This window comes from Mus musculus, chromosome 3 (assembly GCF_000001635.26).
Source record: "Mus musculus strain C57BL/6J chromosome 3, GRCm38.p6 C57BL/6J".
Classification (NCBI taxonomy): domain Eukaryota; kingdom Metazoa; phylum Chordata; class Mammalia; order Rodentia; family Muridae; genus Mus; species Mus musculus.
The window spans coordinates 88,363,024-88,390,533 of NC_000069.6; the positions used below are offsets into that span (position 1 = coordinate 88,363,024).

At 50.1% G+C, this 27,510-nt stretch overlaps 4 protein-coding genes, 1 long non-coding RNA gene and 1 pseudogene across 14 annotated transcripts, besides 16 other annotated features; 3 read left to right on the forward strand and 3 right to left on the reverse strand.

Annotated features, from left to right (window-relative positions):
* Positions 1 to 1,048: 1,048 nt before the first annotated feature.
* Paqr6 (progestin and adipoQ receptor family member VI) lies at positions 1,049 to 5,518 on the forward strand. Of its 7 annotated transcripts, none has more exons than XM_030252787.1 (8): positions 1,055 to 1,302; positions 2,005 to 2,080; positions 2,652 to 2,779; positions 2,859 to 3,061; positions 3,137 to 3,263; positions 3,882 to 3,978; positions 4,196 to 4,346; positions 4,666 to 5,518. In XM_030252787.1, the coding sequence occupies exons 1-8, from the start codon at positions 1,283 to 1,285 to the stop codon at positions 4,938 to 4,940; spliced, it is 1,077 nt and encodes a 358-aa protein (XP_030108647.1). In that variant the 5' UTR covers positions 1,055 to 1,282; the 3' UTR covers positions 4,941 to 5,518. The 7 variants fall into 7 exon arrangements, with proteins under 7 accessions (XP_006502072.1, XP_030108647.1, XP_006502070.3 ...); NM_198410.3 differs by lacking the exon at positions 1,055 to 1,302 and adding an exon at positions 1,566 to 1,600; XM_006502009.4 differs by having other exon boundaries at positions 1,049 to 1,302; positions 2,859 to 3,263.
* Positions 5,519 to 5,592: 74 nt separating this feature from the next.
* Positions 5,593 to 9,718, reverse strand: Bglap3 (bone gamma-carboxyglutamate protein 3). 4 transcript variants are annotated; one of them, NM_001305448.1, is made up of 7 exons: positions 9,516 to 9,718; positions 8,351 to 8,456; positions 7,105 to 7,340; positions 6,450 to 6,585; positions 6,273 to 6,305; positions 6,072 to 6,129; positions 5,593 to 5,865 (listed from the first exon to the last, which is right to left on the reverse strand). In NM_001305448.1, the coding sequence occupies exons 4-7, from the start codon at positions 6,511 to 6,513 to the stop codon at positions 5,733 to 5,735; spliced, it is 288 nt and encodes a 95-aa protein (NP_001292377.1). In that variant the 5' UTR covers positions 6,514 to 6,585; positions 7,105 to 7,340; positions 8,351 to 8,456; positions 9,516 to 9,718; the 3' UTR covers positions 5,593 to 5,732. The 4 variants fall into 4 exon arrangements, with proteins under 4 accessions (NP_001292377.1, NP_001292378.1, NP_001292379.1 ...); NM_001305449.1 differs by lacking the exon at positions 8,351 to 8,456 and having other exon boundaries at positions 9,529 to 9,718; NM_001305450.1 differs by lacking the exon at positions 9,516 to 9,718 and having other exon boundaries at positions 7,105 to 7,213.
* A 3,078-nt stretch (positions 9,719 to 12,796) lies between these two features.
* Gm21956 lies at positions 12,797 to 14,632 on the forward strand. The gene is made up of 2 exons (XR_001783911.2): positions 12,797 to 13,098; positions 13,316 to 14,632. It is a non-coding gene; the product is annotated as a predicted gene, 21956 (long non-coding RNA).
* Positions 14,633 to 14,712: 80 nt separating this feature from the next.
* Positions 14,713 to 15,678, reverse strand: Bglap2 (bone gamma-carboxyglutamate protein 2). The gene is made up of 4 exons (NM_001032298.3): positions 15,564 to 15,678; positions 15,387 to 15,419; positions 15,186 to 15,243; positions 14,713 to 14,979 (listed from the first exon to the last, which is right to left on the reverse strand). The coding sequence occupies exons 1-4, from the start codon at positions 15,625 to 15,627 to the stop codon at positions 14,847 to 14,849; spliced, it is 288 nt and encodes a 95-aa protein (NP_001027469.2). The 5' UTR covers positions 15,628 to 15,678; the 3' UTR covers positions 14,713 to 14,846.
* Positions 15,660 to 15,825: a promoter, noted in NCBI's record as "-147 to +13 promoter fragment". NCBI's record gives the evidence for it as "EXISTENCE:reporter gene assay evidence [ECO:0000049][PMID:7891679]".
* Positions 15,660 to 16,342: a promoter, noted in NCBI's record as "-647 to +13 promoter fragment". NCBI's record gives its function as "drives expression in bone" and the evidence as "EXISTENCE:reporter gene assay evidence [ECO:0000049][PMID:7891679]".
* Positions 15,660 to 16,995: a promoter, noted in NCBI's record as "-1316 to +13 promoter fragment". NCBI's record gives its function as "drives expression in bone and calvaria" and the evidence as "EXISTENCE:reporter gene assay evidence [ECO:0000049][PMID:7891679]".
* Positions 15,706 to 15,724: a protein binding site, noted in NCBI's record as "-49 to -32 probe". NCBI's record gives its function as "positive regulation of promoter activity" and the evidence as "EXISTENCE:protein binding evidence [ECO:0000024][PMID:15831452]".
* Positions 15,716 to 15,747: an enhancer, noted in NCBI's record as "A oligo; contains OSE1 element". NCBI's record gives its function as "can act as enhancer when multimerized" and the evidence as "EXISTENCE:reporter gene assay evidence [ECO:0000049][PMID:7891679]".
* Positions 15,723 to 15,734: a protein binding site, noted in NCBI's record as "OSE1". NCBI's record gives its function as "coordinates with Runx2 to positively regulate promoter activity" and the evidence as "EXISTENCE:protein binding evidence [ECO:0000024][PMID:15109498, PMID:15377660]".
* Positions 15,750 to 15,791: a transcriptional cis regulatory region, noted in NCBI's record as "B oligo; contains mOCE1 and OCBox region". NCBI's record gives its function as "contributes to promoter activity" and the evidence as "EXISTENCE:reporter gene assay evidence [ECO:0000049][PMID:7891679]".
* Positions 15,787 to 15,819: a protein binding site, noted in NCBI's record as "mOG2 probe". NCBI's record gives its function as "negative regulation of Runx2-mediated promoter activity" and the evidence as "EXISTENCE:protein binding evidence [ECO:0000024][PMID:12551949]".
* Positions 15,802 to 15,823: a protein binding site, noted in NCBI's record as "OSE2". NCBI's record gives its function as "negative regulation of Runx2-mediated promoter activity" and the evidence as "EXISTENCE:protein binding evidence [ECO:0000024][PMID:19759027]".
* Positions 15,802 to 15,823: a protein binding site, noted in NCBI's record as "OSE2". NCBI's record gives its function as "necessary for promoter activity in bone" and the evidence as "EXISTENCE:protein binding evidence [ECO:0000024][PMID:9182762, PMID:9804819]".
* Positions 15,802 to 15,823: an enhancer, noted in NCBI's record as "C oligo; contains OSE2 element". NCBI's record gives its function as "can act as enhancer when multimerized" and the evidence as "EXISTENCE:reporter gene assay evidence [ECO:0000049][PMID:7891679]".
* Positions 15,820 to 15,850: a protein binding site, noted in NCBI's record as "GRE probe; contains OKE". NCBI's record gives the evidence for it as "EXISTENCE:protein binding evidence [ECO:0000024][PMID:15751078]".
* Positions 15,822 to 15,836: an enhancer, noted in NCBI's record as "OC Krox element (OKE); -161 to -147; sensitive to glucocorticoid". NCBI's record gives the evidence for it as "EXISTENCE:reporter gene assay evidence [ECO:0000049][PMID:15751078]".
* Positions 16,119 to 16,147: a protein binding site, noted in NCBI's record as "VDRE". NCBI's record gives its function as "stimulates promoter activity" and the evidence as "EXISTENCE:protein binding evidence [ECO:0000024][PMID:12580760]".
* Positions 16,119 to 16,147: a transcriptional cis regulatory region, noted in NCBI's record as "mOC VDRE". NCBI's record gives its function as "mediates downregulation by vitamin D" and the evidence as "EXISTENCE:reporter gene assay evidence [ECO:0000049][PMID:9112412]".
* Positions 16,277 to 16,298: a protein binding site, noted in NCBI's record as "OSE2b". NCBI's record gives its function as "positive regulation of promoter activity" and the evidence as "EXISTENCE:protein binding evidence [ECO:0000024][PMID:9804819]".
* Gm6821 (predicted gene 6821) lies at positions 18,746 to 20,397 on the forward strand (annotated as a pseudogene).
* Positions 20,472 to 21,443, reverse strand: Bglap (bone gamma carboxyglutamate protein). The gene is made up of 4 exons (NM_007541.3): positions 21,329 to 21,443; positions 21,152 to 21,184; positions 20,951 to 21,008; positions 20,472 to 20,744 (listed from the first exon to the last, which is right to left on the reverse strand). Exons 1-4 carry the CDS (start codon positions 21,390 to 21,392, stop codon positions 20,612 to 20,614), a joined length of 288 nt encoding a protein of 95 aa, NP_031567.1. The 5' UTR covers positions 21,393 to 21,443; the 3' UTR covers positions 20,472 to 20,611.
* Positions 21,444 to 27,510: the final 6,067 nt, after the last annotated feature.

Sequence of the window (27,510 nt, forward strand, 5' to 3'; positions counted from 1 at the left end):
ATGTGCCCCTATGCTCTGCCAGTGATATTTTTTTGAATAGTTGTTACCCAGGGTCTTGCCTACCTCCAAGAATCATGCTTTTGTTGATAAGAGTACAGGGGACTTAATGGTTAGACCTAGACTTAGTGATGCTTGTGACCCTACATTGCCCCCTCTGAGGTGCCTGTGAGGTTTGCCTTTGGTTGACTGTAAGTCACTGTATCCTTTGTCATGAGAGTCCGAGCCTTATCCATGTTGAGTAACATTTACACCCTCACCTCCACTCACACAGTCCTGGCTGGAACACTCCGTACCTTTGGGGTGTTTTGGAAGCAGTGCTTGAGTTCCACATCAGTACCACGGAACTGTATCTCCAGCACATGCAGTTGAGTTCTAGGAAACTCAAGGAGGCTTCCAAACTGCTACATAGCCAAGCCAGCCTTAGACTTCAGTGGTTCCTTCCATCTCTCCAAGGTTGAGATCACAGGAAGCACCATACCTGTTTTGCAGAAGTGTTTGATGAATCTACTGTCTGGGGCTGGCTTGGTGTTCCCATCTGGGTCATGTCCTCCAGAAGGGATAAAGGGTGAGGCTTGAAATCAAGGTTCTTTATTCCTACCATCCTGGGGTGGCAACTCAGACGGTGGCAAGGTAAATTAGATTGGTGCATCCTTCCTTCTCAGGTGGGCCAACATTCACCAAGGGCAAAATAGGCATTGCTTTTGAGATGCAGCTGCAGTTGGTTTTGGAGTTCCTGCTAGCAACCTCAGATCGTGGGAGACTCAGGCCAGGTGTCCTGGTCAAAGAAGATTAGATCCCAGCTTGGGCCCCTAGCCTGATCTAGACAGCACAGTGAAGCGGGTCCAGACACACCCTGAAGGGCTGGCTGTGTGCAGGAGGCCAAGTGAGCTGCCTGCTAATGGGGCTGGGCCACCCCGTGCTGCCCCATGACAGGCAGACAAGGCTAAGATTGTTCTCCTGTCTCTCCATTCTGCCAGGCCTGGCCCACATCCTCAGTCACTTTTTTCCCCTGTCAATCTGAGTGGCAGGAACCAGATTCTGCCTGTGGAGTCCAGTCAGCCTGGCTGGGAGCGTGGTCAATCTCTGGGGTAATAATGCAGCTCACATCTGGGGAAATGGAAGTGAAGCACCTTCCCAGCCTCGCACTCCTCACTGCAGCAGAGCTCTCCAGACCCTACTGCTGAGGGCAGAGGGACCTCTCCCCGGTTCAGCTCAGCCTTTCCCGGGGCAGCTGGGCAACACTCAGCACAGGCATCTCTCCTACACCTCCTCTTCACTTGGGATGAAGGGTCTGGGGACCAGGTTTGTGTTGTTAAGCTGGGCAAGATCCTCAGAACCCATCTCAGAGGACAAACTGGTTGTGAAGCCCCCTAGATCCTAGAAAGACTCCAGAATGGGCGGAGCTAGAGGCAAGAAGAGAGGGTGGAGTTGCTGGGAAGTTTTAGTCTGAGATGGGAGAAAGGGTCCTATCGGTCCAGGTCAGTGGCCCCGCCCACTTCATTCGCTCCGCCCCTCCGCCGGTGCCAAGGAATGTGCTGGGAGAGGCGGCTGAGAGGCGGGCGGGCAGGCGGAGCCGAGGCCACCCGGACGCGGCAAACAGGTCTGGGCTGAGGGGCACGGGACCCAGGAGGGGCAGGGGCTCTGAGTATTCCCAAGGGCACAAGTGGTATCCTCTAGAAAAGGAGGACACCCCCTAATTCCTTGCCCTTCTTTAGCAATTTCCTCGAGGGCACCAATTTTGGGTGTGGAGGTCTTAGTCCTCTATGTGGGGCCTCCTGGATTGAGGATTCTGGCCGAGGCGCAAATGGAGTTACTAACAGGAGGCAGCCTCGCTGCTGGGGAGCCCTTCACTGCAGACCCGCAGAGACTGAGGACCTCTGAAGCAGGACTGGATGCCCCAGGCTAGGACCAGGAGGGGAAAGGGGCCACCTGAGTGGCTGACTCTAGTCTGAATCTGGTCATAGGAAACCGGATGGGTGCCAATCCCTGACCTTCTGTCTCCAGGTCAACGTGGAGGTATCCGGCCACCATGCTCAGTCTCAAGATGCCTCAACTCCTTCGAGTCCATCAGGTCCCCCGGGTGAGGGGCCCCAATCCATCAACCTCGCCTTCCTCAGAGAACTCATTGGGGCAGAGCTTTTTCTCATATTAGCTATTTGGGAAGTTCTTCCTGCAAGCTAACTTTCTTACGTTTCAATTTCAGTATAGAACGTGTGACCTCTACTCACATTCCTAAACGTCCCTCCTCTCAGAATCCCCATCTGCAGAACACCCTGTGTGTGTGTATTCCCCCATCCTATTTAATCCCAATATTCTGGTTCTGTTGTTTGCCCTGTGGGTTTGGAAGGCTGGTAAGAAATAGGTTGGGTTGTGTTTGACTTGGGACCACTGCAATCTCTAGTGCATCTTCTATCGTGTTTCCAGACACCTCTTATTTTGTTTTTTGTTTCTCGAGACAGGGTTTCTCTGTGTAGTCTTGGCTGTCCTGGAACTCTGTAGACCAGGTTGGCCTCGAACTCACAGAGACCCACCTGCCTCTGTCTCCCAAGTGCTGGGATTAAAGGCATGAGCCACTATGCCCGGCTACCTGACACTTCATGGAGGGGAAAGGCCTGCTAATGATGACTGCTCTGCTCCCCCACCACCCCCAGGTGTTTTGGGAAGAAGGCATCATGTCTGGCTACCGATGCCCCACAAGCTCTGCCTTAGACTGTGTTCTCAGCTCCTTCCAGATGACTAATGAGACGGTCAACATCTGGACTCACTTCCTGCCCACCTGGTGAGCGAATTAGGTTCAGACGGGTGCCAGGTGGGCAGGGGCACTACGGCCCCAGCGCCTGAGCAGGTGCCTGGCGCAGGTACTTCCTGTGGCGCCTCCTGGCGTTAGGCAGCCCGGGCTTTCGCGCGGACCCATACCACCTACCGCTGCTGGTCTTCCTACTGCCCGCCTGCCTCTATCCCTTCGCATCCTGCTGTGCGCACACCTTTAGCTCCATGTCGCCTCGTGCTCGTCACATCTGCTACTTCCTGGACTACGGGGCGCTCAGCCTCTACAGCCTGGGTGAGCTGAGGGCAGTGGGGTTGGATGGTGGTGCAGAGGGTGAGCCCTCAAGCCTCAGCTCGCACCTCGCCACAGGCTGCGCCTTCCCCTATGCCGCCTACTCCATGCCGGCCTCCTGGCTGCACAGCCGCCTACACCAGCTCTTCGTGCCCGCTGCTGCGCTCAACTCTTTCCTGTGCACCGGCCTCTCCTGCTACTCGCGGTGGGTTCTGGGCATCCCCAGTGTCTGAAAGGGTAGGCAGGGCTCACCCCATTATTGTTGAGCCACCCCAGTACCCTATGCAGTACGAGGGAGGCATTCCTGTTGGCCAGTATGCTATCCTTTATGGTCAACTTATGCTATCTATGTCCTCTTAACAAATGTGACATTTACACGGGGCAGGGATCCTGCGTCCTGAGGTCCTTCTCTTATTTTTTTCCCTTTTATTACATGTAAACATATATTTATTGTGTGGATACCATACAGGATGAGCTATCCCACCAGACCCTGTCCGTCCCCAACCCCCCCCCCTTTTTTTTGTAGTTTCTCTGTGTAGTTCTGGAACTCTATAGATCAGGCTGGCCTCAAACGCAGAGATCTGCCACCTGCCTCTGCCTCCCAAGTGCTGGACCTAAAGGAGATCGCAGGCACACACATCACACCACCATCTGGCTGAGACAGTCTTGAACCTGCTCTTCCTGCCTCTACCTCCCAGTGGGGTCACAGCCATGCCTCAACACACCTGCCTTCTGAATGTGGTCCTTCACCCCTTTTGGCCCCGGATAACCTCTTCTTGACCTACCCAGCACTGAAGACCAACCTGCTTTTCTTGCCCCTCAGGTTCCCAGAGCTAGAATACCCCGGGTTCAGCAAGGCTCTCCGCACGGCTGCCTTTGCCTACCCCTTCTTGTTTGACAACCTCCCACTGTTCTACAGGGTAAGGGTACCCGGACTCTCCCCAGACAGACCTTGCTCTACCTACCACCTTGACCTCGTGGTGGCTCTCGGTCTCTAACCTCAGCTCTCTGCCTACCCTCCGGGCGCAGGCTCCTGGTGTCCACTCTCTGGGCATCCCTTTCCCCACCAGATCCTAGATGTGCCCTTTGTTTCTTCTCCCCGAGACTCTCCCCTGCAGCTCTCTTTTCTTTTACCAGCTGCGGCTGTGTTGGGGCGGGGCCCACAGCTGTGGGCGGGACGCGCTGAGCTCCAACCATGGTTACCACCTCCTCTGCGCTCTGCTCTCAGGCTTCCTTTTTGCAGCCCGTCTACCAGAGCGCCTGGCACCTGGGCGCTTCGACTATATTGGTGAGCACCGGCCTGGGAGAGAAGGAGACGGCTTCCCTGCATGCAGAATGAGCTGGGAACGCTGGGAACATGGGGTATCCTAGCCAGAGGGTGGATGATAAAGCCAAAGAGATATCCCAGCCCCCCCCCCAAGTCCCAGCTCCTCCCCAGGCTCAGCAATGAAAGAATTTAGGGCTTTATGAAGCTCGGTCCAGTTACTCTTACAGAACCTCTAGGAGTCAGGTTTTCTCCTTAGGCCAACAGGACAGGTGACTGCCCTGGATCACAAGTGAATCTGTTCAAGCTGGGTCTTTACCTAACCAGTCTATCTGCCCTTCAGGCCACAGCCACCAGCTGTTCCATATCTGTGCCGTGCTGGGCACCCACTTCCAGCTGGAAGCGGTGCTGGCTGATATGGGATCCCGCAGAGCCTGGCTGGCCGTGCAGGAGCCCACCCTGGGTCTGGGGGCCACTGTAGCCACCTTGAGCCTGGCAGTGATTGGGAACCTGTTTATCATTGCTGCTTTCACGGCCTCCTTGCTGCGGATGCCTGGACCCTGCCCCCTGCTGCAGGGTAGCCCACTGGAAGAGGGACTCCAAGCTAAACAACAGTAAGGCCCATTGGCATGGAGGGAGGGAGAGGCCAGGTCTCACTGCCTCGGAAGAGCCCTGCCTGACATGGGCCTGAGAAGGTGGCGACTATTCTGACCCTGAAAGGGGTAGCTGAAGAGAAGAGGCTCTCTAGGGACAGGTGGAAGGACGGAAGACCCAAGAGGCAGGTGGTGAAGGTCTAAATTAACACAGGTACCAGGCGGGGAGCAGAGTGGGGATGTGAGGCCTCTCCTGGGGCTTCTGCCCAGCTGCCCCAGGACCTTGCTCACCTCAGGTCACCCTGAGATCTTGTTCCATCGGGGCCACATACCCACCCTGCCCCAGGGCCAGACTGTGCCTCTTGTCAGCAGCTCTGTATCTACTCACTGCTGCCTGTCTTGCTCACCACTGTGACCAAGCCTTTGCCAATTTGTGTGTTTGGATGTGTCCCCGGTGAGATAATGGTTGTGGTGGGGATTGCTGTGGGGAGGTAGGCTATGGGACTTTAGGAAGGAAAGTTTTCTTGTTTGTTTGTTTTTGTTGTTGTTTTTGTTTTTGCTATCCATCACAAAGCAGTATAATAAAGAAGCAAATGAACTGGACTGTAGCTCTCTGGGATTGAGTGTGAAGCCTTCCCCGACCCCTATCACCACCACAATGGACAGACTCCAGCCCAGCACTTCCTCATCTGAACTTTATTTTGGAGCTGCTGTGACATCCATACTTGCAGGGCAGAGAGAGAGGACAGGGAGGATCAAGTTCTGGAGAGCAGCCAAAGCCGAGCTGCCAGAGTTTGGCTTTAGGGCAGCACAGGTCCTAAATAGTGATACCGTAGATGCGTCTGTAGGCGGTCTTTAAGCCATACTGGTTTGATAGCTCGTCACAAGCAGGGTCAAGCTCACATAGCTCCCGGGTGGGCTCCAGGGGATCTGGGCTGGGGACTGAAGCTCTGAGAAGCATAAAGTAACATCAACCAACACACAGTGGCATTAATATACACAGGGTACACACATCCTCTTCCCACACTGTACAAGAGGCTCCAGGGTCCTGGACCTGGGGATTGACCTGCACGTGTAGCCCTCTGCGGGTCATAGAGACTACCCCAGAACAACTCCTCCCTACCAATATGGAAGGCTAAGGGCTCTGGCCACTTACCCAAGGTAGCGCCGGAGTCTGTTCACTACCTTATTGCCCTCCTGCTTGGACATGAAGGCTGTGGAGAAGACACACAAGGTCAGGTAATTCTGAGTTCAGGAGGAAAAGTGGGGACACCCAGGCAGAAGGCAAGGGGATTTGGGGGCTTAGGGGACAGGGTGTGGGCCAAGGCCGAGGCCCTGCCAGGCTTTCTGCCAGTACCTTTGTCAGACTCAGGGCCGGTGGGCGTGGCATCTGTAAAGCAAACAGTGTAGTTAGTTCTGTTTCCTCCCTGCTGTCTCCCTCATGTGTTGTCCCTTCCCCTCTGCCATCCCAAAGCAGATTGTGAGACCTTCAGGAGGGTAGTCACCCAAAGAAATGAACCAGGAGGACACATACCTGTGAGGTCAGAGAGACAGAGCGCAGCCAGGGCCAGCAGAGTGAGCAGAGAGAGGGTCCTCATGGTGTCTGCTAGGTGTGCACCAAGCTGCTGTGTGGGACTTGTCTGTTCTGCACCCTCCTGTTGCCTCTGATTCTGACCAGCAGAAAGAAACGACGACACTATGTTCTTCTCAAAGCAGTTTATTCAGGAACCTTTCAACATGCATGCAGGAGTCTCTCTCCAAGAATAAGTCTCTCCACAGGAATCTCTCTGTCTGTATCTCCTCCCCCAATCGCAATCCCTTATATAACCTCTGAACCATGCCCCATCTGCCCTGTCCACGGAACAGCAGTCCATTGGCCAGAATCATCACTTGTCATATGGTCTGATCTTGCATCATGTTGCACCTGCGCAGCTCTCACAATTGTCGTGGCTTATTTTCAGGTGTATGAGGAAGTCAGGTGAAAGTCATAAGACTTGGCTGCAGTCCCGGGCGCCATCTTGGGACTGCTGCCACACCCGCTCCTCACATCTCCCTGTCTTTACTTATTGGCAGAGAGAATGCCTGTCTTAGGTTGCCCCCTGCAGCAATGCCCCTTACCTGTCCTCGGGAGACAAACAACATTGGTTTGATCCCTGTCTTAGGTTGGTGACACGCCCAGGGAGTCTTACCCGTCATTGACTACTTCTCTAGCATGCCAAGCCACAGTTGAGGAGATTGTCCTGTTTTCACACCCGCAAAAGCCTGTATCATCAAGGCTTGGGCTCTGCGCTGACGACTCTGCATGCGGCAGGTGCACCAGAAGGCCAGAATGCTGATTAATATCGGACACAGGGCAAGTCCACCAATTCCAGCCCACTCTTTCAAGAGGGGGACAGCTGTCAGCAATCCAAAACCTCTGCAACACCTGCGGATAAATTATTCACAGCCGCAGCAGTTTGTAAGGGATATGGCCGCAGCCGTGGCTGCGGTGGCAGAGATTGCTAAGGAAGTGACAATGGCTGCAGCAACGCCAAAAATCCCTCTTAGATCTAAACAAAGTCATAGCAGAAGGAGCTTGAACAGGCCAAGGTACAAGCGAGGCATCCTAGTCACAACAGCCAAATGATATTCAGATACATTCTAGCACATACTATAATAACAAATATCACTACTACAATTAACATTATTCTCATAACTAACATTATAAACAATAAACACAAAAGGAGGCCACATACAAATAGGCGTAGCCTGAAAAGAAACATTCCTCCCTCCAGCAAATTGAAATACAGAAGTTTCAAACACACTAGAACCATTCCAATAAAAATTTGTATTGCCCCAGGCCCCTCCCGCCACCATGCTTAAGGGGGAAAGATCAGTGCAACTACCATTCACCCCACCTAACAACCATACATTAAAAGAATTACTAGCTCCTACTTGAGCTGGATTTTGATATGTCCAATTATACCCTGAAAAGGAACTATTATGGACTGTACCTATATAAGGGAAAAAGGAAAAATAATTCTTCACTGCCCAAGCTACTTTTCTAGATTGACAGCCAGTCCAAGGTGGAAGGGAATCACCAACACTCCTACAAAAAGGGGGCCCATCTAGGTTAGGAGGGTATAGTGCCATTGCCCTTGGATATACTGGCAGGCCACACCCCTCAAATCCAGGTAGCATTAGCTTTAGTAGATACAGCTGAACACAATCACTCATCTGTGAAATATTTTGAATCATCTGAAAACACAACAATCCCTTTAGCTGAAGCTGCATAGATTCATGCACTGGAGCTATCTCTCCATCCCATGGTAAAAAAGGCAATTGTAGCGAAGCATTAGATGTAAAGAATCGAGGAAACACTTGCGCCAAATGCGTCAACCGCACGGGTTTTGGGAACACAGACATAATTCCCTAACGTAGCTCTTCAGTTCTCACTAGCGGGAGCATTTCCAGCCACAGGAACATCCACGTCCTCATCGTTCTGCTTGCCCTGAACTGCTCCGGTCAGCTGTTCTGGGACCCAGAGTGGTTGTCGGTGATCCTGGGGAAACACACAAACAGACTCTCTCTCCCAAACCAACACTGGGTCAGGGCCCTCCAACAACCAGTCAAGACATACACTTGGATGGGATAATTAGTTTGAGCTGCTACAAATCTCCCTTGTCCCAGCAGCATGTCTTGATCCCAGGCTGGCTGGCCGTTGCCAGAGTTGATCGCTGCTTGCTCGGCACCAAACTCAATGAAAAATGCCTTCCAGCCTAGATATTGGCCTGGTGACAAGCCGGCACGACCCATATTCTGCCAATCGCTTGGAGTCATGCTGAAGGGTGCAGGTTCTCTAATTGCGCTCTTACAAAAGCAGCACTGACACTGTAAGTACGAACCCCTTCCACTAATCTTTGAACAATCTTCCAATCAAGCGGCTCATGATAATGACCTCCCTGTGTATCCTGAAATACAGGAAAGCACTGGGCTCGCAGTTCCCTCCAGGTTTCTGAATGCAGACTACGCCCCGATGCTCCCTCAGGGGCATACAGAGGCGGACATGGCGGCCCTGACCCCAAAGGTTCTACCTTAATTTTCACTTTCTCTAGACTGTCAGCTATGCTCTCCAGATCGTCCTCAGACATATCCCCATCACTAGAACTTCCTTCTGCCTCTGACTTTTGGGATTGCTCCTCTCTCACCTGATTCAGTGCCTCATTGCCCTTTTGGAGTTCCACTCCACATCTTTGCTTATCCTCGATACAATTTCGTACTAGCTTCCACACTGGCAGCACCTCTTTAGCGAGAACTCCCTGTTCTTCTGCAAACTTCAAGTCCTTCCCTAACTTTTCCCAACTGGGCCCTGTAAAATGTCCTGATACAGGGAACCAAGGAGCACCTGATCCACTGCTTTTAAAAAGTTCTCCAGGGTCTCCTTTTTCAGCCTGATTCCTTTCACTTTCAGCAAGTCCTTAAGGGCTTGGTGCACTGTTTGACCTGAGGTTGAATTTCCCATGGTGCTTGGTGCAACTTGTCCCAAAACCAGGAACCTTAACTTGTCCCAAGACCGGGAACCTTATTGTCTCAATCTGAGAACTTAAATTGTCCCACTTACCTGGGAACCTTACCAGCTAGCTGCCCTGACTGCGATGAGTTCTGAACATCCCCATATGGGCCACAATTTGTCGCCTCCAATTCCGACCAGCAGAAAGGAACGACGACACTACATTCTTCTCAAAGCAGTTTATTCAGGAGTCTTTTAACATGCATGCAGGAATCTCTTTCCAGGAATAAGTCTCCACAGGAATCTCTCTGTCTGTATCTCCTCCCCCAATCACAATCCCTTATATAACCCCTCAACCACGCCCCATCAGCCCAGTCCACGGAACAGCAGTCCATTGGCCAGAATCATCACTTGTCATATGGTCCGATCTTGCATCATGGTGCACCTGCGCAGCTCTCACGATGGTCCTGGCTTACTTTCAGGTGTATGAGGAAGTAAGGTACAAGTCATAAGACTTGGCTACAGTCCCGGGCACCATCTTGGGGCTGCCGCCACAGCCGCTCCTCACACCCTCCAGCGTCCAGTAGCATTTATATCTGCTACTCTGTGCTCACTGATGTAAGCAGGAGTGGCCGGGGATGCTGCTAGGACTAATTTGGGGTCATGTGCTCAGTGGGTCAAACCCAAAGGATGCTGTGGTTGGTGATTGCAGCTGCCTGGGCAAGGCCCTGAGAGTTAAGGAGAGGCCACAATAGGAGACTGCCAGGCTCTGACATGGCCCAAGACCTCTTCCCTGAGGGGCTGCTCCACCACTCCTACTATGTGCTCTTTCTCTCAGCCTCAGCTGGAGCACTGGGTGGCCCTAGAGACAAGCACCCTAGAGCATAGCCTAGACATGGTACAGAGATCTAAAATCGGTTTGGGATAAACTGGGCTCCAACTCTCATAGCCTGTGATTTCAGTGTCTGCCCCTGAGAGCGGGAGCCAAACCCCAGGGAGGGAGTGGTCAGTAATGTCCTCATTTGCCCAGTTCAAGGTAGCTCTGCTCATCCAGTGGGGGTGTGGGGGTGTGTGGGGTGTCCTGGTTAATTTTATGTCAACTTGGAAGGAGAAAACCTCAATTGAGAAAATGCCTCCATAAGATCCAGTTGTAGGGCATTTCTTGTGGTTGGTGGGGAAGAGCCTAGCCCATTGTGGGAGCTACCATCCCTGGGCCGTGGTCTTGGCTTCTATAAGACAGCAGGCTGAGAATGCCATGATGAGCAAGTCAGTAAGTAGCACCCCTCTATAGCTTCAACATCAACTTCTGCCTTGAGGTTCTAGCCCTGCTTGTGTTGGAGACATCCCACATTAAGCTCGAGATGCCTGGGACCTGATAATGAGGAAGAAAAACCTGCGGGGGCTCGGGGGTATCTGGTTTCAGAGTGTGAGGAGCCCGCTTGATGTCCACAAATTAGATGTTGCTAATAATATTAAAGTGAAGGCCTTTCATGAATGAGAACATTCAAAAGAAATGTGTATTACAGTCACTTGCTCTAGGTGGAAATGAAAGTAACCTAGCACCTCAGGCAGCGATGAGCAATTCTGCAGCTGTTCCCCGAGTCTTAGTCTCAATTCTGTATAATTAAAACAGATTTGTTTAAAAAGGTTTTTATTTTTTATGTATGTGAGTACACTGTTGCAGTCTTCAGACACACCAGAAGAGGGCATCAGATTCCACTACGGGTGGTTGTGAGCCACCATGTGGTTGCTGGGATTTGAACTCAGGACCTCTGGAAGAGCAGTCAGTGGCTCTTAACTGCTGAGCCATCTCTCCAGCCCCAAAACAGATTTTTTTATTGTAAAATTGAGGATGGACTATTCTACAGATATCTCCTAGAAAGTCAGCAAGGGGTTCCGTGGGTTCAGGGTCGATGGTGGCAGCCCCCTAGGAATTCTCTATACAAGTTGGGTGAGGATGTTTTTGTAGACAGACAGATGGGGTCCAAAAATTATAAAAATTGCAGGGTCAGCAGTGTGACCTTATGTTTGCCCTTTTATGAAACCATATTGTCTATATTGCTTTATGTCTGAGATTGTATAGTTCCCCCTTTTTCCCCCCTAAACCTGTATTACTCTGTGTCACAAGAAAATGTTGGGGGCTGGAGAGATGGCTCAGCGGTTAAGAGCACTGACTGTTCTTCCGAAGAGCAGAAGAGGTCAGGAGTTCAAATCCCAGCAACCACATGGTGGCTCACAACCATCCATAATGAGATGTGATGCCCTCTTCTGTTGTGTCTAAAGACAGCTACAGTGTACTTAGATATAATAATAAATAAACCTTTTTTTAAAAAAATGTTAACACAGGAAAATAGAGAAGTATTTACCTACCTCCTATGAATTTTATAACGCAAATTCCTTGTATGATTTCCATAAAAGACTGGGACTGAGTCAAGTCTAGGTTAGCATCCTGACTCCCAAGTTCAAGGGCTCCATGCCAAACAAACCAGCCTGTCAGTACTGCATCTCACTTGTGTGTGTTCTTTCTTTCTTTCTTTCTTTCTTTCTTTCTTTCTTTCTTTCTTTCTTTTCTTCTTAAACATTTTATTTATTTTATGTACATGAATACATTGTTGCTGTCTTCAGACACACCAGAAGAGGGCATCTGTTTCCATTACAGATGGTTGTGAGCCACCATGTGGTTGCTGGGAATTGAACTCAGGACCTCTGGAAGAGCAGTCAGTGCTTTAAATCGTTGAGCCACCCCCCCCCCCCAGCCCAACTGTGTGTTTTCTTATTCACCTACCAGGTATCCCTCTTCCTTGATGAACCCCAACTCTTGTCGAGGCTGGACCCCAGCATAGGTCGTGGCCAAATGTGGGGCTCTTGGACCTTTAGTGTAAGTAGAAGGCGTGATTTGCGCTGGTGAGGACCCACTCAGGGAGTTCCTTGTGCACCCCACCCCTAGGCCCCCACCCCTAGGCCCCCACCCTTAGGCCCCCACCCCCAGTCACAGATTAAGGCTGGAAAGGAGTGGGTGGTGTTTCCCTTTCCCCTGACTCATAATGGGCCAAAGTGAGTCTTCTAAGTGAAGCTTAAGAAGATATTAAAGAGATTATTTGCCGGGGACCAGCCCTAGCAGGCTGTTTCTTCTTTCTTTCTGTGACATTTACATGGGGCAGGGATCCTGCGTCCTGAGGTCCTTCTCTTATTTTTTTCCCTTTTATTACATGTAAACATATATTTATTGTGTGGATACCATACCGGATGAGCTATCCCACCAGCCCCTGTCCCCGTCCCCCCCCCCTTTTTTTTGAGTTTCTCTGTGTAGTTCTGGAACTCTATAGATCAGGCTGGTCTCAAACGCAGAGATCTGCCACCTGCCTCTACCTCCCAAGTGCTGGACCTAAAGGAGATCATCACAGGCACACACGTCACACCACCATCTGGCTGAGACAGTCTTGAACCTGCTCTTCCTGCCTCTACCTCCCAGTGGGGTCACAGCCATGCCTCAACACACCTGCCTTCTGAATGTGGTCCTTCACCCCTTTTGGCCCCAGATAACCTCTTCTTGACCTACCCAGCACTGAAGACCAACCTGCTTTTCTTGCCCCTCAGGTTCCCAGAGCTAGAATACCCCGGGTTCAGCAAGGCTCTCCGCACGGCTGCCTTTGCCTACCCCTTCTTGTTTGACAACCTCCCACTGTTCTACAGGGTAAGGGTACCTGGACTCTCCCCAGACAGACCTTGCTCTACCTACCACCTTTACCTCGTGGTGGCTCTCGGTCTCTAACCTCAGCTCTCTGCCTACCCTCCAGGCGCAGGCTCCTGGTGTCCACTCTCTGGGCATCCCTTTCCCCACCAGATCCTAGATGTCCCCTTTGTTTCTTCTCCCTGAGACTTTCCTAGGCAGCTCTCTTTTCTTTTACCAGCTGCGGCTGTGTTGGGGCGGGGCCCACAGCTGTGGGCGGGACGCGCTGAGCTCCAACCCTGGTTACCACCTCCTCTGCACTCTGCTCTCAGGCTTCCTTTGTGCAGCCCGTCTACTGGAGCGCCTGGCACCTGGGCGCTTCGACTATATTGGTGAGCACCAGCCTGGGAGAGAAGGAGACGGCTTCCCTGCATGCAGAATGAGCTGGGAACGCTGGGAACATGGGGTATCCTAGCCAGAGGGTGGATGACAAAGCCAAAGAGATATCCCAGCCCCCAAGTCCCAGCTCCTCCCCAGGCTCAGCAATGAAAGAATTTAGGGCTTTATGAAGCTCGGTCCAGTTACTCTTCCAGAACCTCTAGGAGTCAGGTTTTCTCCTTAGGCCCACAGGACAGGTGACTGCCCTGGATCACAAGTGAATCTGTTCAAGCTGGGTCTTTACCTAACCAGTCTATCTGCCCTTCAGGCCACAGCCACCAGCTGTTCCATATTTGTGCCGTGCTGGGCACGCACTTCCAGCTGGAAGCAGTGCTGGCTGATATGGGATCCCGCAGAGCCTGGCTGGCCGTGCAGGAGCCCACCCTGGGTCTGGGGGCCACTGTAGCCACCTTGAGCCTGGCAGTGATTGGGAACCTGTTTATCATTGCTGCTTTCACGGCCTCCTTTCTGCGGATCCCTGGACCCTGCCCCCTGCTGCAGGGTAGCCCACTGGAAGAGGGACTCCAAGCTAAACAACAGTAAGGCCCATTGGCGTGGAGGGAGGGAGAGGCCAGGCCTCACTGCCTCGGAAGAGCCCTGCCTGACATGGGCCTGAGAAGGTGGCGACTATTCTGACCCTGAAAGGGGTAGCTGAAGAGAAGAGGCTCTCTAGGGACAGGTGGAAGGAGAGAGGACCCAAGAGGCAGGTGGTGAAGGTCTGAATGGACACAGGTACCAGTCAGGGAGCAGAGTGGGGATGTGAGGTCTCTCCTGGGGCTTCTGCCCAGCTGCCCAGGACCTTGCTCACCTCAGGTCACCCTGAGATCTTGTTCCATCGGGGCCACATACCCACCCTGCCCCAGAGCCAGACTGTGCCTCTTGTCAGCAACTCTGTATCTACACACTGCTGCCTGTCTTGCTCACCACTGTGACCAAGCCTTTGCCAATTTGTGTGTTTGGATGTGTCCCCGGTGAGATAATGGTTGTGGTGGGGATTGCTGTGGGGAGGTAGGCTATGGGACTTTAGGAAGGAAAGTTTTCTTGTTTGTTTGTTTTTGTTGTTGTTTTTGTTTTTGCTATCCATCACAAAGCAGTATAATAAAGAAGCAAATGAACTGGACTGTAGCTCTCTGGGATTGAGTGTGAAGCCTTCCCCAACCCCTATTACCACCACAATGGACAGACTCCAGCCCAGCACTTCCTCATCTGAACTTTATTTTGGAGCTGCTGTGACATCCATACTTGCAGGGCAGAGAGAGAGGACAGGGAGGATCAAGTCCCGGAGAGCAGCCAAAGCCGAGCTGCCAGAGTTTGGCTTTAGGGCAGCACAGGTCCTAAATAGTGATACCGTAGATGCGTTTGTAGGCGGTCTTCAAGCCATACTGGTCTGATAGCTCGTCACAAGCAGGGTTAAGCTCACACTGCTCCCGGGTGGGCTCCAGGGGATCTGGGCTGGGGACTGAGGCTCTGAGAAGCATAAAGTAACATCAACCAACACACAGTGGCATTAATATACACGGGGTACACACACCCTCTTCCCACACTGTACAAGAGGCTCCAGGGTCCTGGACATGGGGATTGACCTGCACGTGTAGCCCTCTGCGGGTCACAGAAACCACCCCAGCACAACTCCTCCCTACCAATATGGAAGGCTAAGGGCTCTGGCCACTTACCCAAGGTAGCGCCGGAGTCTGTTCACTACCTTATTGCCCTCCTGCTTGGACATGAAGGCTGTGGAGAAGACACACAAGGTCAGGTAATTCTGAGTTCAGGAGGAAAAGTGGGGACACCCAGGCAGAAGGCAAGGGGATTTGGGGGCTTAGGGGACAGGGTGAGGGCCAAGGCCGAGGCCCTGCCAGGCTTCCTGCTAGTACCTTTGTCAGACTCAGGGCCGCTGGGCTTGGCATCTGTAAAGCAAACAGTGTAGTTAGTTCTGTTTCCTCCCTGCTGTCTCCCTCATGTGTTGTCCCTTCCCCTCTGCCATCCCAAAGCAGATTGTGAGACCTTCAGGAGGGTAGTTACCCAAAGAAATGAACCAGGAGGACACATACCTGTGAGGTCAGAGAGACAGAGCGCAGCCAGGGCCAGCAGAGTGAGCAGAGAGAGGGTCCTCATGGTGTCTGCTAGGTGTGCACCAAGCTGCTGTGTGGGACTTGTCTGTTCTGCACCCTCCAGCATCCAGTAGCATTTATATCGGCTACTCTGTGCTCTCTGATGTAAGCAGGAGGAGCAGGGGATGCTGCCAGGACTAATTGGGGGTCATGTGCTCAGTGGGTCAAACCCAAAGGATGCTGTGGTTGGTGATTGCAGCTGCCTGGGCAAGGCTCTGGGAGTGGACGAGAGGCCACAATCGGAGACTGCCAGGCTCTGACATGGCCCCAGACCTCTTCCCTGAGGGGCTGCTCCACCACTCCTACTGTGTGCTCTCTCTCTCTCAGCCTCAGCTGGAGCACTGGGTCGCCCTAGAGACAAGAACCCTATGCATAGCCTAGACATGGTACAGAGATCTAAAATCGGTTTGGGATAAACTGGGCTCCAACTCTCATAGCCTGTGATTTTCAGTGTCTGCCCCTGAGAGCGGGAGCCAAACCCCAGGGAGGGAGTGTTCAGTAATGTCCTCATTTGCCCAGTTCAGGGCAGCTCTGCTCATCCAGTGGGTGTGTGTGTGTGTTGGGGGGGAGTGTCCTGGTTAGTTTTATGTCAACTTGGAAGGAGAAAACCTCAATTGAGAAAATGCCTCCATAAGATCCGGTTGTAGGGCATTTCTTGTGGTTGGTGGGGAAGAGCCTAGCCCATTGTGGGAGCTACCATCCCTGGGCCATGGTCTTGGGTTCTATAAGACAGCAGGCTGAGAATGCCATGATGAGCAAGTCAGTAAGTAGCACCCCTCTATAGCTTCAACATCAACTTCTGCCTTGAGGTTCTAGCCCTGCTTGTGTTGGAGACATCCCACATTAAGCTCCAGATGCCTGGGACCCCTGATAATGAGGAAGAAAAACCTGCGGGGGCTCGGGGGTATCTGGTTTCAGAGTGTGAGGAGCCCGCTTGATGTCCACAAATTAGATGTTGCTAATAATATTAAAGTGAAGGCCTTTCATGAATGAGAACATTCAAAAGAAATGTGTGTTACAGTCACTTGCTCTAGGTGGAAATGAAAGTAACCTAGCGCCTCAGGCTGCGATGAGCAATTCTGCAGCTGTTCCCCCAGTCTTAGTCTCAATTCTGTATAATTAAAACAGATTTGTTTAAAAAGGTTTTTATTTTTTATGTATGTGAGTACACTGTTGCAGTCTTCAGACACACCAGAAGAGGGCATCAGATTCCACTACGGGTGGTTGTGAGCCACCATGTGGTTGCTGGGATTTGAACTCAGGACCTCTGGAAGAGCAGTCAGTGGCTCTTAACTGCTGAGCCATTTCTCCAGCCCCAAAACAGATTTTTTTTTTAATTGTAAAATTGAGGATGGACTATTCTACAGATATCTCCTAGAAAGTCAGCAAGGGGTTCTGTGGGTTCAGGGTCGATGGTGGCAGCCCCCTAGGAATTCTCTATACAAGTTGGGTGAGGATGTTTTTGTAGACAGACAGATGAGGTCCAAAAATTATAAAGATTGCAGGGTCAGCAGTGTGACCTCATGTTTGCCCTTTTATGAAACCATATTGTCTATATTGCTTTATGTCTGAGATTGTATAGTTCCCTTTTTTTTCTCCCCTAAACCTGTATTACTCTGTGTCACAAGAAAATGTTGGGGGCTGGAGAGATGGCTCAGCGGTTAAGAGCACTGACTGCTCTTCCGAAGAGCAGAAGAGGTCAGGAGTTCAAATCCCAGCAACCACATGGTGGCTCACAACCATCCATAATGAGATCTGATGCCCTCTTCTGTTGTGTCTAAAGACAGCTACAGTGTACTTAGATATAATAATAAATAAGCCTTTTTAAAAAAAATGTTAGCACAGGAAAATAGAGAAGTATTTACCTACCCCCTATGAATTTTATAATGCAACTTCCTTGTATGATTTCCATAAAAGACTGGGACTGAGTCAAGTCTAGGTTAACATCCTGACTCCCAAGTTCAAGGGCTCCATGCCAAACAAACCAGCCTGTCAGTACTGCATCTCACTTGTGTGTGTTCTTTCTTCCTTCCTTCCTTCCTTCCTTCCTTCCTTTCTTTCTTTCTTTCTTTCTTTCTTTCTTTCTTTCTTTCTTTCTTTCTTTCTTTCTTAAACATTTTATTTATTTTATGTACATGAATACATTGTTGCTGTCTTCAGACACACCAGAAGAGGGCATCTGTTTCCATTACAGGTGGTTGTGTGCCACCATGTGGTTGCTGGGAATTGAACTCAGGACCTCTGGAAGAGCAGTCAGTGCTTTAAATCGTTGAGCCACCTCCCCAGCCCAATTGTGTGCTTCCTTATTCACCGACCAGGTATCCTTCTTCCTTGATGAACCCCAACTCTTGTCAAGGCTGGACCCCAGAATAGGTCGTGCCCAAATGTGGGGCTCTTGGACCTTTAGTGTAAGTAGAAGGTGTGATTTGCGCTGGTGAGGACACACTCAGGGAGTTCCTTGTGCACCCCACCCCTAGGCCCCTACCCCTAGGCCCCCACCCTTAGGCCCCCACCCCTAGCCCCCACCCTTAGGCCCCCACCCCCAGTCACAGATTAAGGCTGGAAAGGAGTGGGTGGTGTTTCCCTTTCCCCTGACTCATAATGGGCCAAAGTGAATCTTCTAAGTGAAGCTTAAGAAGATATTAAAGAGATTATTTGCCGGGGACCAGCCCTAGCAGGCTGTTTCTTCTTTCTTTCTGTGACATTTACATGGGGCAGGGATCCTGCGTCCTGAGGTCCTTCTCTTATTTTTTTTTCCCTTTTATTACATGTAAACATATTTATTGTGTGGATACCATATCGGATAAGCTATCCCACCAGCCCCTGTCCCTCCCCCCTTTTTTTTTTGAGTTTCTCTGTGTAGTTCTGGATCTCCATAGAACAGGCTGGCCTCAAACGCAGAGATCTGCCCCCTGCCTCTGCCTCTCAAGTGCTGGACCTAAAGGAGATCGCAGGCACACACATCACACCACCATCTGGCTGAGACAGTCTTGATCCTGCTCATCCTGCCTCTACCTCCCAGTGGGGTCACAGCCATGCCTCAACACACCTGCCTTCTGAATGTGGTCCTTCACCCCTTTTGGCCCCGGATAACCTCTTCTTGACCTACCCAGCACTGAAGATCAACCTGCTTTTCTTGCCCCTCAGGTTCCCAGAACTAGAATACCCCGGGTTCAGCAAGGCTCTCCGCACGGCTGCCTTTGCCTACCCCTTCTTGTTTGACAACCTCCCACTGTTCTACAGGGTAAGGGTACCCCGACTCTCCCCAGACAGACCTTGCTCTACCTACCACCTGGTGGCTCTCGGTCTCTAACCTCAGCTCTCTGCCTACCCTCCAGGCGCAGGCTCCTGGTGCCCACCCTCTGGGCATCCCTTCCCCCACCAGATCCTAGATGTGCCCTTTGTTTCTTCTCCCCGAGACTCTCCCCTGCAGCTCTCTCTTCTTTTACCAGCTGCGGCTGTGTTGGGGCGGGGCCCACAGCTGTGGGCGGGACTCGCTGAGCTCCAACCATGGTTACCACCTCCTCTGCGCTCTGCTCTCAGGCTTCCTTTTTGCAGCCCATCTACCAGAGCGCCTGGCACCTGGGCGCTTCGACTATATTGGTGAGCACCGGCCTGGGAGAGAAGGAGACGGCTTCCCTGCATGCAGAATGAGCTGGGAACGCTGGGAACATGGGGTATCCTAGCCAGAGGGTGGATGATAAAGCCAAAGAGATATCCCAGCCCCCCCCCCCCCCAAGTCCCAGCTCCTCCCCAGGCTCAGCAATGACAGAATTTAGGGCTTTATGAAGCTCGGTCCAGTTACTCTTCCAGAACCTCTAGGAGTCAGGTTTTCTCCTTAGGCCAACAGGACAGGTGACTGCCCTGGATCACAAGTGAATCTGTTCAAGCTGGGTCTTTACCTAACCAGTCTATCTGCCCTTCAGGCCACAGCCACCAGCTGTTCCATATCTGTGCCGTGCTGGGCACCCACTTCCAGCTGGAAGCGGTGCTGGCTGATATGGGATCCCGCAGAGCCTGGCTGGCCGTGCAGGAGCCCACCCTGGGTCTGGGGGCCACTGTAGCCACCTTGAGCCTGGCAGTGATTGGGAACCTGTTTATCATTGCTGCTTTCACGGCCTCCTTTCTGCGGATCCCTGGACCCTGCCCCCTGCTGCAGGGTAGCCCACTGGAAGAGGGACTCCAAGCTAAACAACAGTGAGGCCCGTTGGCGAGGAGGAAGGCAGAGGCCAGGCCTCACTGCCTCCGAAGAGCCCTGCCTGACATGGGCCTGAGAAGGTGGCGACTATTCTGACCCTGAAAGGGGTAGCTGAAAAGAAGAGGCTCTCTAGGGACAGGTGGAAGGACGGAGGACCCAAGAGGCAGGTGGTGAAGGTCTGAATGGACACAGGTACCAGTCAGGGAGCAGAGTGGGGGTGTGAGGCCTCTCCTGGGGCTTCTGCCCAGCTGCCCAGGACCTTGCTCACCTCAGGTCACCCTGAGATCTTGTTCCATCGGGGCCACATACCCACCCTGCCCCAGGGCCAGACTGTGCCTCTTGTCAGCAACTCTGTATCTACACACTGCTGCCTGTCTTGCTCACCACTGTGACCAAGCCTTTGCTGATTTGTGTGTTTGGATGTGTCCCCGGTGAGATAATGGTTGTGGTGGGGATTGCTGTGGGGAGGTAGGCTATGGGACTTTAGGAAGGAAAGTTTTCTTGTTTGTTTTTGTTGTTGTTTTTGTTTTTGCTATCCATCACAAAGCAGTATAATAAAGAAGCAAATGAACTGGACTGTAGCTCTCTGGGATTGAGTGTGAAGCCTTCCCCGACCCCTATCACCACCACGATGGACAGACTCGAGCCCAGCACTTCCTCATCTGAACTTTATTTTGGAGCTGCTGTGACATCCATACTTGCAGGGCAGAGAGAGAGGACAGGGAGGATCAAGTCCCGGAGAGCAGCCAAAGCCGAGCTGCCAGAGTTTGGCTTTAGGGCAGCACAGGTCCTAAATAGTGATACCATAGATGCGTTTGTAGGCGGTCTTCAAGCCATACTGGTCTGATAGCTCGTCACAAGCAGGGTTAAGCTCACACTGCTCCCGGGTGGGCTCCAGGGGATCTGGGCTGGGGACTGAGGCTCTGAGAAGCATAAAGTAACATCAACCAACACACAGTGGCATTAATATACACGGGATACACACACCCTCTTCCCACACTGTACAAGAGGCTCCAGGGTCCTGGACATGGGGATTGACCTGCACGTCTAGCCCTCTGCAGGTCATAGAGACCACTCCAGCACAACTCCTTCCTACCACTATGGAAGGCTAAGGGCTCTGGCCACTTACCCAAGGTAGCGCCGGAGTCTGTTCACTACCTTATTGCCCTCCTGCTTGGACATGAAGGCTGTGGAGAAGACACACAAGGTCAGGTAATTCTGGGTTCAGGAGGAAAAGTGGGGACACCCAGTCAGAAGCCAAGGGGATTTGGGGGCTTAGGAGACAGGGTGATGGCCAAGGCTAAGGCCCTGCCAGGCTTCCTGCCAGTACCTTTGTCAGACTCAGGGCCGCTGGGCTTGGCATCTGTAAAGCAAACAGTGTAGTTAGTTCTGTTTCCTCCCTGTTGTCTCCCTCATGTGTTGTCCCTTCCCCTCTGCCATCCCAAAGCAGATTGTGAGACCTTCAGGAGGGTAGTTACCCAAAGAAATGAACCCGGAGGACACATACCTGTGAGGTCAGAGAGACAGAGCGCAGCCAGGGTCAGCAGAGTGAGCAGAAAGATGGTCCTCATGGTGTCTGCTAGGTCTGGGCCAAGCTGCTGTGTGGGACTTGTCTGTTCTGCACCCTCCAGCGTCCAGTAGCATTTATATCCGCTAGTCTGTGCTCTCTGATGTAAGCAGGAGGAGCAGGGGATGCTGCCAGGACTAATTGGGGGTCATGTGCTCAGTGGGTCAAACCCAAAGGATGCTGTGGTAGGTGATTGCGGCTGCCTGGGCAAGGCTCTGGGAGTGGACGAGAGGCCACAATAGGAGACTGCCAGGTTCTGACATGGCCCAAGACCTCTTCCCTGAGGGGCTGCTCCATTACTCCTACTGTGTGCTCTCTCTCTCAGCCTCAGCTGGAGCACTGGGTGGCCCTAGAGACAAGCACCCTAGAGCATAGCCTAGACATGGTACAGAGATCTAAAATCGGTTTGGGATAAACTGGGCTCCAACTCTCATAGCCTGTGATTTTCAGTGTCTGCCCCTGAGAGCGGGAGCCAAACCCCAGGGAGGGAGTGGTCAGTAATGTCCTCATTTGCCCAGTTCAGGGCAGCTCTGCTCATCCAGTGGGGGTGTGTGTGTGGGGGGGAGTGTCCTGGTTAGTTTTATGTCAACTTGGAAGGAGAAAGCCTCAATTGAGAAAATACCTCCATAATATCCGGTTGTAGGGCATTTCTTGTGGTTGGTGGGGAAGAGCCTAGCCCATTGTGGGAGCTACCATCCCTGGGCCGTGGTCTTGGCTTCTATAAGACAGCAGGCTGAGAATGCCATGATGAGCAAGTCAGTAAGTAGCACCCCTCTATAGCTTCAACATCAACTTCTGCCTTGAGGTTCTAGCCCTGCTTGTGTTGGAGACATCCCACATTAAGCTCCAGATGCCTGGGACCCCTGATAATGAGGAAGAAAAACCTGCGGGGGCTCGGGGGTATCTGGTTTCAGAGTGTGAGGAGCCCGCTTGATGTCCACAAATTAGATGTTGCTAATAATATTAAAGTGAAGGCCTTTCATGAATGAGAACATTCAAAAGAAATGTGTGTTACAGTCACTTGCTCTAGGTGGAAATGAAAGTAACCTAGCGCCTCAGGCAACGATGAGCAATTCTGCAGTTGTTCCCCAAGTCTTAGTCTCAACACATCCTGACTCCCAAGTTCAAAGGCTCCATGCCAAACAAACCAGCCTGTCAGTACTGCATCTCACTTGTTTGTGTTCTTTCTTTCTTTTTTTCTTAAACATTTTATTTATTTTATGTACATGAATACATTGTTGCTGTCTTCAGACACACTAGAAGAGGGCATCTGTTTCCATTACAGGTGGTTGTGTGCCACCAGGTGGTTTCTGGGAATTGAACTCAGGACCTCTGGAAGAGCAGTCAGTGCTTTAAATCGTTGAGCCACCTCCCCAGTCCAACTGTGTGCTTTCTTATTCACCTACCAGGTATCCCTCTTCCTTGATGAACCCCAACTCTTGTCGAGGCTGGACCCCAGCATAGGTCGTGCCCAAATGTGGGGCTCTTGGACCTTTAGTGTAAGTAGAAGGTGTGATTTGCGCTGGTGAGGACCCACTCAGGGAGTTCCTTGTGCACCCCACCCCTAGGCCCCCACCCCTAGGCCCCCACCCCTAGACCCCCACCCCTAGGCCCCCAGCCCCAGTCACAGATTAAGGCTGGAAAGGAGTGGGTGGTGTTTCCCTTTCCCCTGACTCATAATGGGCCACAGTGAATCTTCTAAGTGATGCATAAAAAGATATTAAAGAGATTATTTGCTGCTGTTTCTTCTTTCTTTTCAGTTCTTGAGGCAGTGGAGGGGGAAGAGTAAGGTGGAGGTTAAGACTTTTTCTTACAAGATTCTGGGGTAAGACTATGTCTTACGAGAAATTTAGGGTTGCCGTATAATAAAAAGTTTACTTATTTACGTCTAAGTTACTAAGCTATTGTAGCTGACCTGCCTTCTGTGATCCTCTGAGGCCAGAAACTGCAGTCTCTGGCACTTAGCATCTCATCCTAAAACAGCAGGAGATTAAGTAAAGGATTAATTGCTAGAGCCTTTTCCCTATTGTCCAGATGCCTCTTGCTTGTTCGGCTAGGGGGAAGTTTGGAGCAATAAACTTCTATTGAACCAGAAGAGAATAACACTCACAGAAGGAAAAACCTTTACATAAGCGAATATGCATGATCTCACATAAATTCATATACAGATTCATTCATTTTCATTCAAACCCAGTTGGGCACAGCTAGCATGCATTCTCACAATTACATACTTACACATACACATGCATACATTCTCACAATTACATACTTACATACACACACACACACGAATACAGTCTCACAACTACTTACACACATATGCATACATTCTTTTTTTAAAGATTTATTTATTTACTATATGTAAGTACACTGTAGCTGTCTTTAGACACACCAGAAGAGGGCATCCAGTCTTGTTACAGATGGTTGTGAGCCACCATGTGGTTGCTGGGATTTGAACTCAGGACCTTCAGAAGAGCAGTCGGTGCTCTTACCTGCTGAGCCATCTCACCAGCCCTATGCATACATTCTTACAATTACATACTCACACACACATGTATACATTCTCACAATTACATACTTACACACACATCCATACTTAGATATACATATGGAGCAAAGACCAAGCACTGGTGCAGAAAGAACTCAATCATTCTGGATGAAAAAATGCGCTCCAATCTTTATTACATAAAGAAAAGGCTTCTACCCTTTCAATGATAAATGAATTAAACCCATATTTGTAAGAAATAAGCCTTGTTTCTTTCTTTCTCTTTCTTTCTTTCTTCCTTCCTTCCTTTCTTTCTTTCTTTCTTTCTTTCTTTCTTTCTTTCTTTCTTTCTTTCTTTCTTTCTTTCTTCTTCTTTTTTTTTTTTTTGTTTTATTGTTTTTTTCGAAACAGGGTTTCTCTGTGTAGCCCTGGCTGTTCTGGAACTCACTTTGTAGACCAGGCTGATCTCAAACTCAGAAATCCACCTGCCTCTGCCTCCCAAGTGCTGGGATTAAAGGCGTGCACCACCACCATCCATCCTTGTTTCTTTTAATAAGACTAAACCTGTCTTGTCCTTACCATGGGGCCTGTTCTGTCCCATGGTAAGGAGAATCCTGCCTGCTGCTTCTGCTCTCTGGGACATCTTCTTTTTCCCTTTTTCCCTCTGCATTCTGCACATTGCTTTCTTATTATTTTATGTTACCTATAATTTCTAAGGTTCCACTCTGAATTCTCTACTCTAAAAAGTGTTCTGTCTGAAGACTTCCCCTCAGCTCAGCTCCTCTCTCAGCTCAGTTCCTCTCACCTCAGTCCCTCAGTTCTGACTCTTCTCCTTGTCCTCAGACCTTAAACATCTTTCAGAATACACGATCACATGTTACAAAGTTCATCACAAGTTTACACAAAAAAATCATAAATTGAAATAGAAGTTTACAACAGCGAATGTTTACATGCATATCCATTAGGAGTAGTTATCTATCTAAACATCTGTCACCTGTCTCAGCTCCACAGGTTCACTGAACTTTTAAAACCATAACTAAGTTTTTTTTTAAGATTTATTTATTATTATACATAAGTACACTGTAGCTGTCTTCAGATACACCAGAAGAGGGCGTCAGATTTCATTTCGGGTAGTTGTGAGGCACAATGTGGTTGTTGGGACTGAAATTAGGACCTTCAGAAGAATAGTCAGTGCTCTTACCCGCTGAGCCATCTCACCAGCCCCATAACTAAGTTATTAGTGAAGGTTTGTATAGATAAACCCAGTTGCTTTTTTATCTTCTGTTCTAACACCTATAATCCGTTAGTTCTCTTTTTATGACCTTTGGCTAATTGTTTTACAACCTCTTGGAATGTGCTCTGAATAGGAGAAAGTCTGGTTACCATCTAAGAGCAATTAACTGGTGACACTGGGGAGACTGGCAGAGTTCTCATTACAGCTTTGACTATCAGAAAATGGGACCTAATAGCAGTCCCATTATAAAAGAACTTAATAATCACAGATATAATTTTTGGAATGCTTATAGGATCATCAAGAGTTAAGTCATCTATTTGTCTATATAGCATCACTACAAGACAGTACATCTTTGTGGATCTGCGGAGATCTGCTCCAAAGGGGTGTGCTACTACTTAGTGATTTTTAAAAAAGATTTATTTATTTATTTATTATATGTAAGTACACTGCAGCTGTCTTCAGACACATCAGAAGAGGGAGTCAGATCTCCTTACAGATGGTTGTGAGCCACCATGTGGTTGCTGGAACTTGAACTCATGACCTTCAGAAGAGCAGTGGGGTGCTCTTACCTGCTGAACCATTTCACCAACCCAGTGATTGTTACATATGTTTAATAATAACAGGAAAAGCATATTAATAGCAGGAATATTTCCCAAAATGAGTCCCTTACAGTCTTGCTTAATGAGGGCTCACCTGTCACAGATGATGTAATAATCAGAAGCAAGCCATTTCAGGATGATCACCTGCTAGTTATTAATTTGTTCCATTATGGCTCCTGACAATTATTATTAAAAAGGGTATTCATTTTGAGCAACAACGTTTTAATGAATTCATGCAGTTTGTTAAAAAGACTAGTCCTTGGCTTCCCGAGAAAGGTACATTAGATGAGGAAGCCTGGAAAAAGGTAGGGATAGGCATTAAACAATGGATGCTTAGACATCCAGATGAGGATGACGCCGCCTCAGAAAATGTGGTTAGCTATCGGTTTGTGGTTAAGCAAGCTTTTGATCATGCATGGGTCACGGATTTACCAAACTCACCTTCTGGTTCCGCTGCCAGGAGTGTGGCAGGAGAATGTACACCTTTAATTTCAAAACCTAAGAAACATGGGTCTCTTCCCTCTCCTGCAAAAAAGTACATGGTGGAATTGGTGGATACTTCCCCTGACTCTTCTGAAAATGAGGGTGAACCCCTAGATCTAGAGGAAGAAGCCACTAAGTATCATAATCCTGGTTGGCCCCCCTCTAATGCTCAGCGTGGACTTCCTAAGTCCCGATTGGCTGCTGCTGCCAGAGAACCTAGGAAAACAGGGGATCCTCTTTTTCAATGCGTTCCTATCCTACTTGAGAATGGGAGCCTGAATGGGAGCCCATATGTTACAAGTTAATTAAAGAATTAAAGGAGGGAGTGTCTAAATCCCAGTCTACTGCTCCTTATGTTTTATCTCTTGTGGAAAATCTAGCAGGTACTCTATGCCTCCCTCTGACTGGCAAACATTGGCAAGATCCTGTCTTTCAGGAGGCCAATTTCTGTTGTGGAGAGTTGACATGAGATTGAAATTCGAGGGCTTCTGCAGTCTAAGGGGATAAAACCCCAAGAATGGGAGGATAAAGGCTTCCCTCTCTATGCAGGCCTGGGCAAATGGGCCACTTTGGATGATCCTATAGGAGTCTATGGACCCTTGCCATCTGACTCTATGGGTCTTGTTTTGGGTCAGAGTTCCACATCTTCTCAGGGGATTCATGCGATTCCTGGGGTTATTGATGCTGACTAGATTGGTGAAATTCGGGTTATCATAGCTCCCCATCATTACACCTTACAAATTCATTCAGGACAAAGAACTGCTCAGTTGCATCTCCTTCCATTGATTAGGAAAGGAAATTTTATTACTGCCCTAGAAAGAGGCGATACTGCCTTTGGGTCTAGTAATATGATATTTTGGGTACCAGAAATTACTAAGACAAGATAACTTTATTGGTACAGGGAGCACCTATGGAGGGATTGCTAGACATAGGAGCTGATGTTTCATGTTTCAGGAAAGGATTGGCCCAATGCCTGGCCAACTCAGGTAACTGCATCCAATTTAACTGGAGTAGGCCTGGCCTCTAATGTGGCTTGTAGTTCAAAGATCCTTCATTGAAAGGATAGTGAACATGCAGGAACCTTCCGGACTTTGATCATTCCTTCATTGGCCTTTACACTCTGGGGAAGCGATGTATTGGATCAGATGGGTACCTTTTTGATTTCCTCCAAGGATCCAGTGCTGTTGCAAATACAAAAAGAATGGGTTTTGAACCTGGAAAGGGTCTAGGAAATAATTTGCAGGGATAGGGTCAGTCCATACTCCCAGACAGAAACAGAAGAGACATGGCTTGGGATCCTCCTCCTCCTCCTCTTTTTTTT